Source organism: Pyxicephalus adspersus, chromosome 6 (assembly GCF_032062135.1).
Source record: "Pyxicephalus adspersus chromosome 6, UCB_Pads_2.0, whole genome shotgun sequence".
Lineage (NCBI taxonomy): Eukaryota > Metazoa > Chordata > Amphibia > Anura > Pyxicephalidae > Pyxicephalus > Pyxicephalus adspersus.
This window is the reverse complement of record NC_092863.1, coordinates 37,301,939-37,321,777: the sequence shown is the minus strand read 5'-3', so window position 1 is coordinate 37,321,777 and position 19,839 is coordinate 37,301,939. Positions and strand designations below refer to the sequence as shown.

Sequence of the window (19,839 nt, the reverse complement as noted above, 5' to 3'; positions counted from 1 at the left end):
TGGTGCTATATAAATTCTGTTTAGTAATAACTATCAATTGAACAAGAATAGGGGGGTTGTCACCACAAATGCTAGGCTCACAGTACACTAAAACTGAATATCTCTCATACCTAGAAGAATTCCCCCACTGCCATCAGGAAAAGTTAACAAACCTCTTGTGATGTAGAAGGATGTATTTTTTGAATACATTGGATGATACAACACAGTGAAATGTGGAAGTTTAGTAAAAATGCACTGCATGTTTGTTTCTTCCTTCTTTTGCTTTGACAATTAAAAGCATATCTAAACACAAAACCAAAAACAACATATTACAGCCTACCAGCAGTCCTTAGATGGGGTGGATGTAATCAGTCTTTGCTGTTTTAGGCTTAGTCTACACGGACTGTTTCCCCAGCGTTTAACCTGAGGCTTTTAAAGCCCTTGTTTGAAGTCCCCATGCATTCCAATGGGCTAATCTACACCAGGACGTTTCCTTCAGGCACGTTTTTGAGCTTTATTTTAAACGTTGCTTGCAACGTTTAAAAAATTAAAACGCTGGGAAATCGCGGGAAAACGCGTCCATTGATTTTAATGGGAGCGTTTTCCTGCGTTTATACATGCTAGAAATTGTCAATAAAAAAGCTTCCATTGATTTCAATGGAGGCTTTTACAAACGTTTTAACAATAGCCTGTGTCCTGTGTCACTATTCCATGTGTCATGCATGAATAATTACATGTACTATGCTGTTAAAAATTAACACCTATGCCTGGCACGTGTGAAATTGTCTGCCATTGTGTTTGCTTTTGGTGCTTTTCACACCTGCAAATGATGTCATTCATTATCACTTGTGTGTAGTCATTGTCTTTTATTGTGCTTCACTTTGCACTCTTTTCACTCTTTTCTGTGTATACTGTTACATTTGTCACTGTACGCTTGCATGATCACATTATCACATGTATGCAGGGATGTATGTACTTCCTATACTTGCAGAAATCACTGCCCAGGGTTACAATTTGCATTTCTACCAAGTGCTAAAACGCTTGTAGAATCGCGGTAAAACGCGCATAAACGCGGCATAGACGTTTTTCAGCTTTTTCCAGCATTTAAAAAAAAGTTTTAAAACGTTAAAATAAGTGCATAAAAACGCTAATAAACGCAGTAGGAACGTTTACATGCCTTTTTACAAAACGTCCATGTAGACCCAGCCTTAGGCTAAGAACATTTTAGCAAGTATAGAAAACACCGGCTGTTTTTTTCATTTCCAAATACACAACCCACCAGCAGAGGACACTATAATGTTTTTATTGAACAAAAAGGTTTCCATAATTTATAAACTGAACTAAAGGGATGTGACCTACAAACCTTACTACTCTATTATAAAATGACCCTAAATCATCTAACATACTGACAATTGTGCAGCCTAATGAGCCTAGCTCATTTTTCCTAGAACCATAGCTGGGATTTTGTATTGCTGTCTGAACAATCTCACCTCCAACAGTAAGAAGTGGAAATTTTCCCCAAAGCAGCAAGTTATTGCTGGAACATATGTTCCAAATAAAGATTTTCTGTCACCAGAACAGAGGGTGAATCACCTCCATTGGGGATACAGCAATAAAGGCCAGAGAGATGTTATAACTCCTTACCACTCTGAATCCAAAATTGAATACATATAAACTGTTTATATACCTAGGTTTTGGTATGTCCAGTGATTTCTTGCTTATTTTGTAATTTATTATTAAGCTGCTAGGAGAAATGCCAATGCTGCATAATGTGCAATGCAACAAAAGACATGATGACCTTTTGGACTTTGGTTGTGCGAGAGTAACTTTTGAAGGCAGTCAGTTGGTAGAAGACATTCCTGGTGTCTGTAGAGTTGTTTCAGCCTTCTTTAAATCCTTATATATGGCATCAAGGTCCACAAAGCAGATCTTAATCTAAATGCACAAGAAGGGTATATTAGTATTGTTTGAACTTGGTAATAAAACAGAACATACCTATAATCTGCTGCTGGCGACTTGTTCTTTCTGGTACAGCGCTCCATTTGTCCCTGGTATCTAATATAAATCTGGTTAAAACAACAGTATTTGTCATCACTTTTTGGTTACAGTTGGTCAGCAACTTACTAAAGTTATGTACATGCTAGATCCGGGGTAGGCCAGATACAGGCCTAGCCAGTAGTCCGTTCCTGCCTAATGCTCCCCTGGATCCAGCCTAATCCCGGTTGGCAACCCGTGGCTCTTGGGCCTCCTTGTTATGCCTCCCTTCCCCATTTACCGCGGCCGGCGTTAACACTTCCGCCGCCGGGGTAAGGGGACATTTCCTTTCCTCCATATGCATTGCGGAGGGGAGAGATTGCCTTTCAGGGGCATTCCCTCTTCCCCGTATGCATTGTGGAGGAAAGGGATTTCCCTTCAGGGGCGTTCCTGGTGGGGGGTGGAGCCATCAGCTCGGGACTCATGAGAGAGTCCGGCCTAGTGCGCCTTCTTGACCTCCTAAAATGGCCTAGTAGCCAAAAAAATTTGCTGACCCCTGTGCTAGATAATTGTCACCCAAAATGTGTGTACAGTAATCCACCTTGGATCATGAAATGACAAACCAGAGATAACCACTGTCATTTGCTAAGGAGGCCACAGTGGGGTGCCTGCCATTCATGTACAGCAGTGCTACTAATTGAAAGGATCATGAAAGATCATTTCAAGTGACAAAAATTAGGTTGGCTATTAAAAAAATCTTCTGGAATAAATAAATTCCCACAACACAGGACTAAATAACCTAACATATACTTTTTTATGTTTAATAGGAGAAATCAAAAATTGCTATCCTTTTCACGTAAATTACAACACCCTCATCCCCCATGTGGACACAGATTCTACTGTGTTGCTGGGATGCTGTTAAATGTCAGCCTTCTATTTATCCTCCTACTTTGGGGCCAAACCTGATTGATGCACCCACTGGCTGAAACCAGAAATGAAAGAAAGAAATGAGCCATAAGGCAGCATGCAAGCACATCTAGCAAATTTTTTACCTTGCTTCCACACACTGAATGTGTACGTATAAACCTAATTGCTATTAGAAATTGCTTTGTTTCATTTTGAATTTAGGTAGTTCCAGTTATGTGATGTATCTGTAGACATACCAGGCAATGTGTTAAGTGGAGCCTCACCTTTTCAAGCTGAGATTCTGTGTCTTCTATGGATATATCAGACTTGATATGCATTTGCTTAGTAATGGTCTGGAAGAGATTCAGAGTTGCCATTCTGATTCGACCCAAGCGTAATGTATTCTCAGCTGCAGTATTTTGAATTTGTGCCCATCGTGACTCCTGCAGAAAGGTTCAGAATGTATAAATTGTCCTATTAAATCTAAACATTTGGGTGCAATATAAGAAACATGCATGCCAATAAATTATTAGTGTAAAAGGTCAGTCAACCTAAGCTAATTATTTCATTTTTTTTACATGGTCGACAACAAAATCACCTATCAGATTATTACAGCTCTGGATGAATTCAATATTTGAAATCATATTGTAGATTCTTTACCTTTCAGTCATTCGTTACAATCTTTCCTACCTGTACATCATAAGGCCATTAGATAAATTCTCAGAAACATTTCTACTGAGTTGAGTCAGTCTCTGTAAATATGATGTTATAATTCTAACAGTGCACTCATACCCATTCCAGCACTACAGCTCTTGCCCTCTCAAACTCATCTTGTAGATCAGCCATCTGGTTATTAAGCTCCAGTATCTGGCTGCGGGCCTCCTCCTGATAATGCAGTAGTCGCGCCTTTTCTTTCTCAGCTTTCTCCTGATGCTCAAGCTCCCGTTTCAGCAATTTGTCTTGTGTGGCCATAAGGGTGTTGAATCGGTCTATCATCTCCTGTACCTCTTGGAACTGGAGAGAAGGAAATAGAGATACAGTAAACATGGTGTTCAAAACAAATTTTCTATAATCCTGCTGCACAGGGATTGCAAGAGGTTTTTACCAAGTAAATTACAGTTACTCATACATTTCTTGATGCATATATTGAGTTGCATTATTGTGCCTTTTATATCTGCCTGGAGGTCAGCTTCAAACACAAGTCTTGTTAAATACTTAGAATCCTAGTATGATTGCAGCTTGGATATGACTTCCTAACAGGAATCTTCAAGTTAATCTGCAAAGTAGGGTTGCTGTTAAAAGGCACACAAAGGGGAGCTGGATCACAATTCTTAACAGAAATATCAAATTGGAAGGTAACGTTTATATAACTATATGTTACAGAAACCTCTTTTTATCCATGGAGGAAGAAGGATGTCCTGCCACTACACAAAATGTGCCAATGAAATTGCATGGCCAGATGTAATCATCAGTATATATAGATAAAATAAGTCCTATACGGAACATTAAGATACAAGCATGTCATCCATACCTCTTCAGTCCTCTCCAGTACTCTCTGCAGGTAATTTTGGTATATACTGCTCTTCTCTTGTCTACGCACCAGCCTCTCTTTAAATGCTTGCAGCTGCTTATTTTCGGCCTGCAAGCGTATGGCTTCCCTTTCTTTCTGAGCTGCCAGTTGACGCTCCTCGGCTGCTTTTCGCAGAGCACGTTTGCGCTTTGAGTCATTTTCCTGCAGAAAAATCAAATCATGAGAATATAAGGTGCCTATAATTAGTAAATAGTAATAGTAGCAAGGTTATTTTTTGTACAGAGTCCGTGGCACACATCTCTGAAAATCCTGTAACTAGTAACACTTTTCCTGGATTAATATACACTGGTCCTTCATTCCAACACTAATGACTGTTTGTGATTGTTCATTCATAACCCCCTTATGACCCAGGCAAATGTTGTCATCTTCCAGTGTGTAGATTTAAATGCTAATAGCTTTAAAACAATGTTTTTTATAAATCACATACTTTTGTATGGACTGGGCTTGATAATTTACGTGATACATTTTTATTAATTTATGTTAGAACAAGACACATTAAATAGGTATGAACAGTTGTTTTTTTGTTGCCCATAAAAAGCTTTAAACATATTGTTTGTTCTGCCTGCAGGCATATTAAATATGAATGTGTTATGGACAATTTATGCTTATAACTTGATCTAAAAATAAGTAAGCACATTTCACGTTAGGAAGTGTGATATGAAGAAGCTTTACATTATAAAAATGCTATAACACTTTTAAATACTTAGTTACATAGTAGGTTACATAGTAGGTTAGTTTGAAAAAAGACATAAATCCATCAAGTTCAACCACTAGGGAAAAAAACATATACCAGATATAAAACCCTATAAGACATAGTTGGTCCAGAGGAAGGCACAAAAAAACGTGGTACAATTTGCTTCAACAGGGGAAAAAATTTCTTCCTGATTCCATGAAGCAATTTAATACAAGAAAGTACTTTACTAGCTATAGATATTGTAGCTTGGCACTGCATGCTGTTATTAAGTCTGTGATCTACCAGAACCCCCAGATCCTTTTCCATTTCTGACATGATGACTATGCATATTGTTAGCCCCCAAGTGCATAACTTTACATTTATCTATATTAAATGTCATTTGCCACTTGGCTGCCCAATAAAACAGTACATCCAGGTCTGCTTGTATATTATAGACATCCTGTATGGACTTTATTCCATTACATAGTTTGGTGTCATCTGCAAACACAGAAATGGTACTTTTAATTCCAAATTCTATATCATTTATAAAGATGTTAGTAAAGGTCCCAACACTGAACCCTGGGGTGTACCACTAATAACTTTACACCATTCAGAGTATGAATCATTAATTACCACTCTCTGGATGCGGTCTATAGGCCAGTTCTCTATCCATTTACAGATTGACTTTTCTAAATATATTGACCCTAGCTTACATATTAACCGTCTGTGGGGTATGGTGTCAAATGCTTTAGCAAAGTCCAAGTACACTATATCAACTGCTACTCCACTGTCTACCTGTTTACTTACTTCCTCATAAAAAGTGAGTAAATTTGTTTGACAACTTCGGCCTTTCTCGAAGCCATGCTGACTATCACTTATAATATTATTTTCTAACAGAAACTCCTGTGGTTCTTTATCAAACTCTCTAGGACCTTTCCAACTATGGACCTTAAACTTACTGGTCTGTAGGTACCTGGTAATAACTTTGCTCCCTTTTTGAAGATAGGAACCACATTGACCTTACACCAATCCATCAGTACCTTGCCAGTGACTAAAGAGTCTCTAAAAATAGAAATAATGGCTTTGAAATAACAGAGCTCAGCTCTTTGAGGACACATGGGTGTAATCCTTCATATCAATTCTGAGCCATGGTGACTCGTTTAAGGCAGTGACATTGCTATTATGAATTTGGACTTGAGCTCTGCCATTTTCCTTTGTGTACATAGAGCTACAAAAAGTGTTCAATAAATCTGCCTTTTCTTTATCCCCAGTTACCAACCCAGCGAGGTAAGGGGCCTACATGCTCAGATCTGATCTTTTTGCAATTAATATTTTTTTAAAAAAATGTTGCCTTACTTTCCTTTGCAATCTGTCTTTCATTTTGAAGTTTTGCACATTTTATCTCCTTTTTACATATTTTGTTATATTCTTTATAGTTTTCAAACGATGAAGGTGATCCTCCTTTTTTTTATTTTAGAATGCTCTTTTCTTGTTACTTATGACTTTTTTAACACCAGCTGTGAGCCACATAGGTTTTAATTTTAGCCCCTTAAACTCATTACCCATTGGAATATATTTTTCAGTGTGCTTTTGTAGAACAGACTTGAAACATTCCCATTTCTATTCTATGTTCTTTGAGGACAATATTGTCTCCCAGTTCAAGTCACAGAGAGCCACCCTTAATAATGTAAAACTTGCTCTCTTAAAATGTAATGTTTTTATCTTTTCTGTTTTTGCTTCCTGTTTACAACTTACAATAAATGAAATCATATTATGGTCACTGCTACCCGGATTCTCTTTTATATGCATATTTGTTATAAGCTCTGCATTGTTAGACAGAACTAGGTCCAGCAGAGTATAATTTCTAGTTGGGGCTTCTAAAAACTGTACCATAACATTATCTTGTATTAATATCACAAATTTCCTCCTTTTTGCTGTTCCTGTAGTGCCATTACTCCAGGCAACGTCAGGGTAGTTGAAATCTCCCATGATAAAAACATTTCCACATTTTGCTGCTTTTTCTGTCTGTGCTAGTAGTTGATTTTCTATTCCTTCCTTAGCACTGAGGGGCCTATAGCAGACTCCAATCATTAATTGTGTGTTATTCAACCCCACATTCAACTCCATCCACCCATAATGCCTCATCGCTTATTCCATCAGCAATTTCTTGTTTCACATTCACTTTTAGATCACTTCTCACATACAGACAGACACTACCACCCTTTCATTTGATTCTGTCTTTACGAAAGAGAGTATACCCAGGAATATAGACAGCCCAGTCATGCGAAGAACAAAACCAGGATTCAGCAATACCAACTAAGTCATAATTCTCCTCACTCATTAAGGCTTCCAACTCCCCTATCTAGTTTGCTAGACTTCTAGCATTGGTGAACAGGCTCTTTAAACCATTGCTGCTTTTACCATCAGTTTGCCAAATCCTTTTGTTTTTCAGTACAACTAGTACTGCACATACCAATGTTTGTTTGTAACATGGGAAGCTCCATACATTTATCCATAACCCTGCCCCCAACTATCCCCGATCCACCCTCCACTAGTGTTTGACCCCTGACTAACCTTTCTGCCACCTTATTTAACTTTCCCATCCCCCTCTGTCCTAGTTTAAATATTCCTCCACCATTCCCCTAAGGCTTTCCCCTAGCACAGCAAACCCCCTTTCATTTAGGTGCAAACCATCTCTGGCATATAGGTTGTACCCCAATGACAAGTCAGCCAAGTGCTCTTTGAACCCAAACCGTTCCCTTCTACACCAGGACTTAAGCCATGCGTTTAGCTGCCTAAGCTCCCTCTGCCTTTCCTGTGTTGCGCATGGCACAGGCAATTTTCCAGAGAACAAAACCTTGGAGGTCCTGTCCTTAAATTTGAAACCTAGTTCTTTAAACTGATTTTTAAGGATCCTTCATCTTCCATCTATCTTGTCATTGGTTTCAAATATACCCATTAACAATAACAACATACATACAAATGTGGTTATAAACAATTCATTTCAATGCATGTACTGACTTTGTTTTTTGAAATTCGATCATCCATGGACATTGTGTTCTTTTTTTTAACAGACTGCTATTATTATTAATATTATTATTACAGAGTATTTATATAGCACCATCTTATTAGGCAGCTCTGTACAAAGTCCATAGTTGTGTCACTAACCTGAAGCCATGCTATCACTTATAATAATATTTTCTAGCTGAAACTCCTCTATGTGGTTCTTTATAGAACTCTCTAGGACCTTTCCAACTATGGACGTTAAACTAACTGGTCTGTAGTTACCTGGTAAAGCACTGTCTTTAGGTGATTTTACTTTGGCGTGTTCAGTTACACAAATACACCCTAAAACCTAAATAGACATCCTTTTATGTAGAATTATCCCACGTGTGTTAGGTATTTTCAGTAAAACCAACAATACCAATGAAGTATGAGGGTTTATTTTACTGCTTTGTGACAGTGCTCAGTAAATGGAAGACACCCTGCCAAGGTGAAATTATTTGTAGGAATGCACACACCAAGACCAAAAATAGGGGTAAAGGCTACTGCTAGGTTTATGTTCATGGGCTCAGTAAACTCGTAGTAGACAGTATGCTGTTACTTTCACTTCATGTATTATACAAGGATGAATCAGTCTGGGTCTGATTTTTTATTATTTGAGAATTATACAAGAGTCTGCATGACACAACATAAACCATGCAAACACCAGGCTCTTACTTTCCTATAGTATTTGTTAAAATAGACTTTTCAAATATACTAATAGATCTTTGTTTCTCAGATAACAAATATTAGAAATTGTTTCTCAGATAATAAATGTTTAAAAACACTACAATGAACAATACTATTCCATTATAATGCCAGTCAATAATAATGGCATATTCATTGACAAAGAAGGTGGATTTTACCTTAAGAAACTTGTCAAATTTAAACAATGAATCCTTAAGCTTCTCTTCCTTGTGCTCCAATTCTGCACAACGCTGCTGAAGACTCTCCGTCTTCATTTGGAATTCCTGTAAAAATGTGAAGAGGTATACTATCAGAAGTACTACTTTTTTATATTGGGATTACTAACAAGTACAATGTTGCACTGGCCAATCACATAGTTGATAGACTTTTGGCTTGACCTCTGGCCAATAACCAAGCTTTAATTACAAGTATTTAAAACTGAAATTTGGCTGTGACTTACAATCACACAACAGCAGATGGAACTTCTTGAATGAAAGGTAATATATATAAAAACAAAAATTACAATATGGTGGTAAAAGAAACAAACATTAAAGATTTGGCTTTACCTCTTTCTGTGTATTTAAAGCTTGCTCAACTTCAGTCATCTCCCGTTTCTTTTCTAGAAGACGCGTAGCTGGAGTAAGGAAATCATCCTCTCGATCTGGCATTCGCCTGTTATATTTAGAAAAGCAAATCTTCAGTTTATTATTCACGTTCACTGGTAAATTGCTAAGGAGCATATGGCAGGAAAATGTATTTCTGAGTTACAGGTTCAAAAATCCAGCAACCTCCGGACCTGAGGAGTGCTGGATTTTTGAAAATGCCTGATTTTTTATGGTTATATATGCTGTATATATTTAACATAAAATTACTTTCCCTGTGATCAACAACGCACAATGTTTATGTTTTACACCACCTCCTTTTCTTGCTGAATACATAATGGGGCTATACAGCAGCAAATAAATGAGAAAATGAGAGGAAATGAACAGTTGATTCTGGAGTACAGAGCCATCAAAACATAAAGGGTAAATTTGAAAATGCACTCCAAAATCAATGCCAGAAATTTGAAGGAACCGGACTATCGATTGCCGGATTTTTAAATGTCAACCTGTATTACAACTTTATTACTGGCACTGTACAATATAGAAGAGAGCAGTTCTTGTGCAGCAGACAATACATTTTGCCTAACCTGCCACTAACGGATTCATTGGTTCTTAGCGGGCCAGAGTTTACACTTTTTTCAGCAGGCAGTACCGAACCACTCACTACCACCCCCCACTCATTCTCAATGGGCTGTCACAGTCACCAGGTCTGAATCTAATAGAGCACAGGATGTGTGCTCATAGATGTACAACCAACAAATCTGCAGCATCTTTATGAAGCTTTCATGCCAATATGAATTTTTCCAGTACTTTGTTGGATCTATGTCATGAAGAATTACATCAGTTCTGAAGACAAAAGGGGGTCAAACCTGGTACTACAGTGTTCTCCCCAGCCCCTTTTAGCCGGGTGTACCACCCAGCTTTTTTCAGTAACCACTTGGCTGTTTATGGGTAGTTACTGATGCGTTGGGTCACAATACAGGGGCTGCCACCTGCCTACAATTTCTTCCCTAAAGAAATTTCTGGGTTGAACACTGTTCTGTTAGGTATACCTAATAAAGCTTCTGGTGAGTGTATGATAGCAGCTATATATACTTCTTTTTTCTTTCTTTCTATATGGAGTATACAACACCCAGGTTTGGATTTACAATACATGTATGATAATGTCAACATGAATGATTACCCATGATTCTAATCATTGACAAGTCTAAGTCTGCACAAAAGACTGCACAAGTGCTGTAAAGCGCCATTCTGCTCTATGGAGGGGGGAGGGGGGAAATGAAGTGGCACCCCACTGCGCTCCCTCCCTTTTAATTTCATTACGATCGTTCCTCGTCTGTGGATCCATCAGGATGGTCATCTGGATGATGAGCGCCGCTGTACACAAGATTTTCGTCTGATATTAGCCCTGAGGCCATTATAGGATGAGAATCATCAGAGGTGTGTATGTAGCCTTACAAAACCTTCATCTGTAAGTTAGCAGTTCTTGAGGATGATGATCAGATCCCTGTCTACTGATTAACATATTTTACTGTAGTTTTATCAGTTGAGCCTAATTAGTTTACCTTCCTTCTCTCTGGGTTCATCAGATTGCTGGGTCCTGGTCCACTAATGTTTTCTGCTTTGCGAAAATATGTATTGTTCCAGATGACAAAGAGAATCCAGCCCCCTGATTGTGTTTCACCTGCATATGGCTTATTCATAAACGGTTGAAGGGGTGGGGGGGCATTTATACAATGCCCTATTTCAGGGGTGCCAAACTCAAATAGAAAGTGGGCCAAAATTAAAAACTTGGACAAAGTCGTGGCCCAAACTTGAAACTGAAAAAGCATCGCTACTACGATTCCCTGCGTCTATAAAACAGTCCAATGTGGGGCCACGCATAGGCAGAGAGTCCGCTGGTCTATTGGCACAAGTGATGCTGGGAATTGTAGTAGCGGCGTTATTTCAATACAGCGGCGGGCCAGCTGCAATTTATATTTAGGATTCCTTTGGGGGCCAAAAAAGACAGTGTGGTTCAGATTTGGCCCGCGGGCCAGTCTGACACCCCTGCCCTATTTAATATGTAAAAGACAAAATTTCTTATAATGGAAATCAATCCTCGCACAATAACCCCACTGTACACAATGACAACATAAAGCAAACTCTGCCTGCCCATGGAAGAAGAGCAAATAATCCATGGAAAGGTAAGTAGAGTTCTATACAGACATAAGTGTATGTATCTATATATTCAACATATGTCAACATTTTATTTAAATGAGAAACATACATAATAAGAGGAATATGAATATATCCTTAGAAATCCTATAGACATGGGCAGGGAAGATGAAGGGGGATGGAGAAAAGGGAAGGACGGGGAGACAAGGAAAGAGGGCAGACAGAATGGAGTGAATGGTAAATGAATATTTTATTCCTAATATTAGATAATGTTCTATTCATAGATATTTTATAATAAGGAAAAGAGAACCTGTCACCTTCACTAACTGGATTACCAATCCTCCCTATGACCTGTACTCTCATAGAATCTGCTTTGCAATCAAATGAATCTTGTTATGTCAGTGTTTTTGTTAGTTCCAATGTTAGATAAGTAATCAATGAAGTGATCACACTTCCTCACAAAACCTATCAATAAAATGTAGATATTAATGCAGTATAGTATTAATAATGGGGACACCAGGAAATGGTAAGAACACCGGGAAGGTTGCTCACACTAGCAGCTTGTCTTCAAAGGCCGCCCGGAAATATTCCCGCAGCTCGAACTCCATGATGAAGGCTCACAATACGGGACCGTTCCGGCGACGAGTGTGTTCCCGTTACCAAGGAAACGGTCTGCCCCGCCCCCTTGCCAGGTCAGAGGTGGAGATTGATGTGCAAGGCGGACATCTTTATGTCGGGCATTCCCACACATTTGCTGTGTGAGAAATGATAAGAAATTCACACCTAATAATAAAGTCAGGGGCTTAAATATGTTAAAATACACGCTCAAACCTGGCCTATTAACCATATGACAGCGAGTTATAGCTACAAAAAACACTTAGGGCTGTATTTATAAAACAGAGAATCTGACATTCCCATAAATTACAATAGGAGTAATGATTCCCACCAGGAGATGTCAGATTCCCTGTTTTATAAATACAGCATTTAGAGAATGACCTCTCATATCTCATTTTACTCTAATCTGCTAATCAGAGTTTTATGTTCAATAACAATAATCACTCTGCTTGGAGCTTATTCCAAAAGTAATTTTAAATATAATGCAAAATGGTCATCACTTAATGCCCCCTGCTTGGAATACATGTTGGCTATTTATAATGAAAACAGTTACTATTCATCGTCCTGCCAGCAGCATTCCAGTCTGATATTTCCAGGCTGATCCCCTTCTGCTCCCTCCGGTTCCACCCATGCTCCTCCATGGACTACAGGTGCACTATGGGGCAGCGGATGGAACAAAGCACTGACAAGTGACATAAACTGGATGTAATTACAGTCAACTGTATTTTCAACTTTTTCCCCTATAAACATGTATACTTTTCATTTATTTTACAGTTTTTTTCATGCTCCATAAATGGCCATGTACTGGGCTATCAATTTCAATCACTGTCCAACAGCTTTCAATAGATCAATGCAACCTAATGGCAAGCATTCTATATACCCTGTTTCCCCGATTATAAGGCACTGTCTTATATTTTTTGAAATGCCAAAATATGCCATAGGTCTTATTTTCAGGGGGATGTCTTATTTTTCCATGAAGAAGACTACAGTACACATTTATTAGGAGACACACACTGCAGCCAGCATCGAGGAGACACACACAGGATCGGATATCAGAGGATGTCTTATTCACGGGTGAGTGCCTTATTTTAATTATTTTTTCAAAAATCGGGGGTGGCTTATTTAATGGGGATGGCTTATAATCGGGGAAACACGGTACTAAATAAAAGGTATACAGCAGGAATGTTGGTAAAGTACCTTACAGATTGTCATTTATCATGGGTGCCTTCAATCTGCCAAGAGATCAGTTTCAGTCACTTCTGCATTCCTTCACATGTGCGTCCACTTTCTCTGTGACCTACATTTGGATTTCTTATAGAAGGCCTGGACATGTTGAACTTCATTACCCATTACATCAGAAGATAAAAGCATTCAAACAAAGCTAAAAAAAAGACTAAAAAGACTAAAAGACAAAAAGACTAAATTCTTGTTTAAATGTCTAATATTATAAATTTTACCTATAATTTACCATAGCCATTTTTCTTTTTGGGGTTCGTAAAATAATGTATTTGACTAACTGGTCATTGCAGGGGGATTGGAAGATGAGGAAATGTATATGTAGAACCAGTGCTCATTTAAGCCAAATCTAAAAAGCGGTAAAGGTTTCACCAGCAGCGGACATATGTTTTATGTAAATAATAATTATATATTTATATATAATTATATATATGTTAAGAGAAGTGAATTGTCCCTATCATGGTTTTCGGCCAAAAACTTTCCATAATTTGCTATATTTAAATAGCAAGAGAATATTATATTTATAAATACAACATGTTTTTCTGTAATATATTTTCTGTTTCTTCATTCTTATCCACACAGATGTGTGTATGTATTTCTGGCACATGGTTAGACCTTGAAGTTAGACAGGCAGAGCGCCCACCTCTCCTGCACAGTGGGTCTGCACATCCTTGTATTTCTGTGGTACCCATTCTTACTTTATACTCTGTTGCTGTGGAAACTACTGGCGGGGTGGTAAGAGGCAAGGACGCATTCACACGCCAATTCTCTTCTATTACAAAAGAGCTGAGGGATTAGCGGAGGCAGGGAGCTGAAAAGTGCTACGTTTAAACATCAATTCTGTAAAACCAGAAGATAAAACAATTACTTCTATCCATATACCGTCAGAGTAACCATAATACTCTAAAGAGAAATACAAAACTGCACCATTTTATGTATCTGTAGATAAATGTACAGATCTAGCTTTTGATATAATAAGGCAAAATGGAGTGATATTTAGGAGTTTAGAGTTTTAGAAAAATAAGGCGAAAAATAGAGCATACACTTACAGTCAGCCAATATAGGCAACGTCTATATTTTCTTTCCTTAACTTTGTAAACCTTGAAAACATTAAACTCAAATAGCTGGCTCATGCATTAGAAATGTCTACTTGTGTAAAACGTGCCATTCTATGCCCCCTCTAATGCTTCTTGCTCTCTCGTGTACTCCTCTGTAGGTAACTCCATTTGGCAGCTCCTGGCATGCCGATCTGGCTAACTATTAATGGTGGTCACCAGCAGCTTACTGATCACCCATCCCTCAGCATTCTGGGCTAAGAGTATGTACCCTATTTAGCAGGACTTTGCTGTCACTGCACGGAGCAAATCTATCAGCTTTATGCTGCCAGGAGTTGATGAAAACAATTAACTGTAGGGAGACCAGAAGAGAGGAGCCTTAGTGTTTGAAAAAGGTGGACAAAGAGTAGACCTGTGTGATGGATGATAAAACAGAACAAAAAAGAGTAAAAAGATCCTATCAGTGAGGACAGTATTTACGAAGAAGTATACATTTTCTGTGTAAATATGAACAGTTTTCTTTCTGCCTGGTAAAACTTTAGGTCTCATTTACATTGTTAATTTAGGGGAAAATTGGGGGAGGGAAAGAGAATGTGGGACTTTAAAGGACCTATGTTTATACAATCAACTAATTAAACCATATTAATTAATATTTAACAAAATTACAAGTTTTTTCATTTCTCATTATAAGACACTTAACAACAAACAAAAAGTGATTTCAATTACTATGCTCAATTATATCTTGACGTGTTTCGCAGACAAAGTCCACTTCATCAGAAACCAAACTGACATATCAAATCACCAGTATTTCTTAAAGAAAAAACAGTCCCCTCAAACACGTGACGGCTATCAAGGATCCAAGACATTTGGGATGTGGCACATTATTACATTGGATAACCACCCTCCTTCAGAACAAAACTATTTTTTCATTTACATTGTTGTTGTGCTTTAATGCACAAATATTACCTTTTCTTTTTTCCTGCATTGCATTAGGGCCCAATATTTTAGGTGTGTTGCATATTCATATTTGTGTTTTGTGTTGCAGAACTATTATAAATGCACCATACTCCATACACACATATACCTAAATACCTGTAAACAGGCCGTATTGTTTCTCTCCCTGGTCTGTCAGTCTGTCCAAATTTGAAGAATACCTTTAAATGTATCATCATATCCTTATACATCTTCCTGTCACTTTTTTTCAAAATAAAAGTTAAAAAAACCCAGTCCCTAGATCTAAATGGCAGCCCTACCTGGTATAGAGAGACAAGTCATTATCATGTATATCAGCCTTTCCCAACATTTTATTCTTGAGGAGACAGATTTCAGGTTTTGAGGAACCGGTTACAAAAAAACAAACTTTCAGATGTGGAAAAAATGTCTCTCTACAGTGGCGTCCAGAAGAATAGGTTTCTACTTTTGTTCTATGCTTTCAAATAAACAAGTGAATTCAAGCACCCAGTTTTCTGCATGATTTCAACCAAACTAAAATGACCAATAATTCGATTTCTTTCATTTGTACAGTTGTATTTGTCTTTCCAGTTAAATTTTTTTTTTAATGCAACCAATTGTGGTTGGTAATAAACTGAATCTAATGTAATGCTTATTTACTATAAAAAAACAGTATAGTTCAAAGATTTTTTTAAATTCACAATCCTAACATTAGGACATAAAACACCAACTAACCCACAATCGTATATATCAATCGTAAGTCAAATATATTTTTTATGTGTTTGTTCTTGTCAATTGTAGAGGCTGTTTTCACGATGCTGACTGAACACTAGAGGGCAGCAAAACAGTTGCAATTTCAGCATTCCTATTCCTATAAAGTTAAATTCAGACTAGCAGTAAAAACACATTTTCTGCTCCTGGATTTTCTGCTCCTGGAGTGGTAACAGGTGGTAACGCTAGGCGTTTTCAACCAGTGAGTAAGCAGTTGCAAAGTTTTGCAAAGTGGTGTTTTTTTTTTTAATTCAGTGTTTTTTTCTAACTCTATTTGCCCCAATATTACCAGTAACTTTTTTAGGGAGCTTTTAAATGTGGTTTAACTGTGTTGTACCACCTAAAAAATAAAGTGTTATTTCTTTAGTGTACACTTAGCCTAAGAAAACTATATGTCCTATAATTCCTTGTAATATGTTTCCTAGGTGTGGGTGTTCACATTTTTGGTCCCAGCTATATATATAATAAGACACAATATATATATATAAGACACAATGGAGTGGCTACAAAGGAAGGCTACAGGCACAAGCTTTGTAGTTCTCATATCAAAGGATAAAAGGTATTTATGAAGACTTATTGAACTGATTTTTGAAATTTAAAATTGTGTTTAATATATGTGATATATATATATCACATATATGTTATATAGTGATTAGTTAATTATCTTCAAATTCATTTACATGACATTTATTATGCATATTTCCTCCTCATCTATCACGACACACACACAGTATAACTTGGTTGAGCGTAACCAGGTTGAGTCCAAAAAAAGTATGAAAATAACAGGCGTCCATAATGGAATCAGCAAGGCATATTTTACCGTCACACATTACTATAGCACAGATTACACTGGGTAACAATTTTGAACACATTTTTGGTTGACTTCAATTTTTAGGCTTATTTACACTAAAATAGGTATGCTGATTCCGAAAGTGCAGTTAGGTTTTGTCTATCACGTCAGGTTTTTTCTCTACCTCTTATATAAATGTGAATACTGTAGCGTGGATTTGTTTAGGCTATTTAAACTCAACTGAATAGCGACTATTCATGGATAGCTCAAAGCGGAGCTTAAAGTGTGTCCTCCTTCACAATGGCAATATATTTGGGTCAGTCCCAATTGGCCATTCAGTTTCTCTTTGGGAAGAATATGCAGACATAAAGAGAATCACTGAGTTGTTGCAAAATCACCAACACAATTGGGTCATCTGTGTTGACCCTAAAATGGTATGCTTCCTTCTTGGTCAGCATTGCGGATACACCAAGTATCCCTGTTATCTGTGCATGTGGGACAGCAGAGTTCGTGAGAGGCATTGGGTGGAAAGAAATTGGCCTCCAAGGTCTGCCCTAAAACCAGGTGCTCCAAACATTCTACATGAGCCACCTCTGCACCTGAAACTGGGTCTGATGAAGCAGTTTAGTAAAGCTTTGCCAACTGATGGAGACTTTTTCAAGTACCTCATTTTGGCATTTCCTAGCCTGTCATTTGAAAAAATAAAGGCGGTCCACAGATTCGGCAGCCCATTAAAGATGAACATTTCATCAGGACAATGTCTGAAGTCGAAAAGAATGCTTGGTTATCATTCAAAGACATTGTCAAGGACTTTCAAATAATTACACAGAAATTGACCAGAAACTCTTGGAGGGCTACAAAATGCTTGGTTGCAATATGAGTATCAAGGTGCATTTTCTGCATAGCCATCTTTCTAACTTTCCGGAAAACCTTGGTGCAGTCAGTGATGAGCAAGGTGAACAATTCCACCAAGATTTGAAGGTCATGGAAGGACGGCATCAGGGTAGATGGGATGTACATATGATGGCTGACTATTGTTCGATTATCGGGCAGGATTGTACTAACACTAAACACTCCAGGAAAAGTTATAGGTGTATATTTTTACCCTAACCACTTACCTGATTATTTTTCAAATGTTTTACTGTAAAAAAAATGTCACAGAGTAACAATAAATCCTTTGTCTGAACAAAAGAAAATTTAAATAATTAGTACCGTATTTTCCGGCGTATAAGATGACTTTTTAACCCCGAAAAATCTGTGCCAAAGTTGGGGGTCGTCTTATACGCCGGGTACTTACCTGCAGCTTGCTTCCCCTTGCATCATATGTCCGGCGCGGCCGAGTCCCCGCTCTGTGTGGGGAGTATGAAGCAAGGGGAAGCAAGCTGCACACAGAGGAGAACGTGAGTCTAGATTGGCTCTCCAGCAGAGGAGGAGTGTGGAGCGCGCGAGGGGCAGTGTAGGCTGTTACCTCCTCCTGTATCCCTCCTCCAATTACCAGTACTGTACTGTTCCTTCTGCCTCTTAGTTCTCGCACAATAGCGAGATCTGACAGGCAGAAGGAACAGTACAATACTGGGCGTATAAGACGACCCCCAACTGATTGGTTAGAGTGGTCTGCCAATTAATTGGCAGACCACTCTAACCAATCAGTTGGGGGCCGCCTTTACGCCCAGTCGTCCTATACGCTGGAAAATACGGTACATTCAAGTTATTATTTTATTATTTTTTCAATGTATGTAAAATTTGTATGTTTTTTGACAAAAATTGAGGGTACCCTGTATCATAAAACTGGATGTGATAGCAAAAAACTGGGGTCATCTCTGGATTCACTGCCCAAAAATTAGTTAAAGAAAAGAGTGTAAGATCTAACTCAACAAAAAATGCATTCCCCAGTGTTATAGAAGAGGTAAAATCTCTGTCATTTTTTTTTCTTTTGTCCCATTGGGAGATTATCCTTTACCTTTCATCATATACACTGAACAGGAAGTAGGAGCAAATCTTTCCTGAGAGCAGAAATTCCCTTTAAAGATTTTCACCAAATTGCTGTTCCGATTGAACATTACATTGTGTATTTTCAATCACTTGCTTCCTTAGTGACAATAGTCAAAATGACAGATGAGAAGAATCCTCCTATCTGGGGGAAAGACACAAATATAAAAACCTGACAATAGTCCTAACCCTTACTAATGTGGGCAGCATCACCAGGGTGGTGTAGCCATACCAGGTATCAGTCAGGGAGGGTTACATTCTTTCAAGTGTGTGCTTTCTCTGAGAAATTGCTTATAAATGCTGTGTTACTGTTCTTTCCTCCCTTTCCTTAATCTAAGGAATGGGAGAGAGGAACAGAAACAGCATTTAGATCTTAGATAATCACAGGTCCTCGTATTTACTGTTCCCATAACTCCATCTCTAGCAGTTAGCCTGAAATTTGGAAGAGCAAGATGCACATTTCAACCTAAGAACTGAGAATCCTGAGTACCCATATATTTGTATTTTTTACATATGCTAACACTGGGCGTGTTTACACTTCTTAGGAACTGCTAAATAGTGCATAAAGCTCACATTTCTATCCTCATTCCTTTTACTATTACTCCTGGTCAGTAAATAGGCATTGAGGCTAGGTGTTGGCATCTAGAAGGTTGTGTGTCTGCTTTCAAATGCTTCTACTGTGGGAAGTGATGGAAAATGTGATTGGGGTGAAGATAAGAGCTTTACTTGGAAAGGACTGACTATTAGCCACACAGTGAGAAGGCTAAAGTTCTATTTCTTAAAGTTCAGGGTGACATAACTAACACCCCTCATTATTACCC

At 38.1% G+C, this 19,839-nt stretch overlaps 1 protein-coding gene across 1 annotated transcript; it reads right to left on the bottom strand.

The window, feature by feature from the left end:
- Position 1: 1 nt before the first annotated feature.
- On the bottom strand, positions 2-12,261 carry CFAP73 (cilia and flagella associated protein 73). The gene is made up of 7 exons (XM_072415323.1): positions 12,164-12,261; positions 9,419-9,524; positions 9,032-9,136; positions 4,391-4,591; positions 3,652-3,873; positions 3,144-3,302; positions 2-1,914 (listed from the first exon to the last, which is right to left on the bottom strand). The coding sequence occupies exons 1-7, from the start codon at positions 12,217-12,219 to the stop codon at positions 1,819-1,821; spliced, it is 945 nt and encodes a 314-aa protein (XP_072271424.1). The 5' UTR covers positions 12,220-12,261; the 3' UTR covers positions 2-1,818.
- Between the last annotated feature and the right edge of the window lie 7,578 nt (positions 12,262-19,839).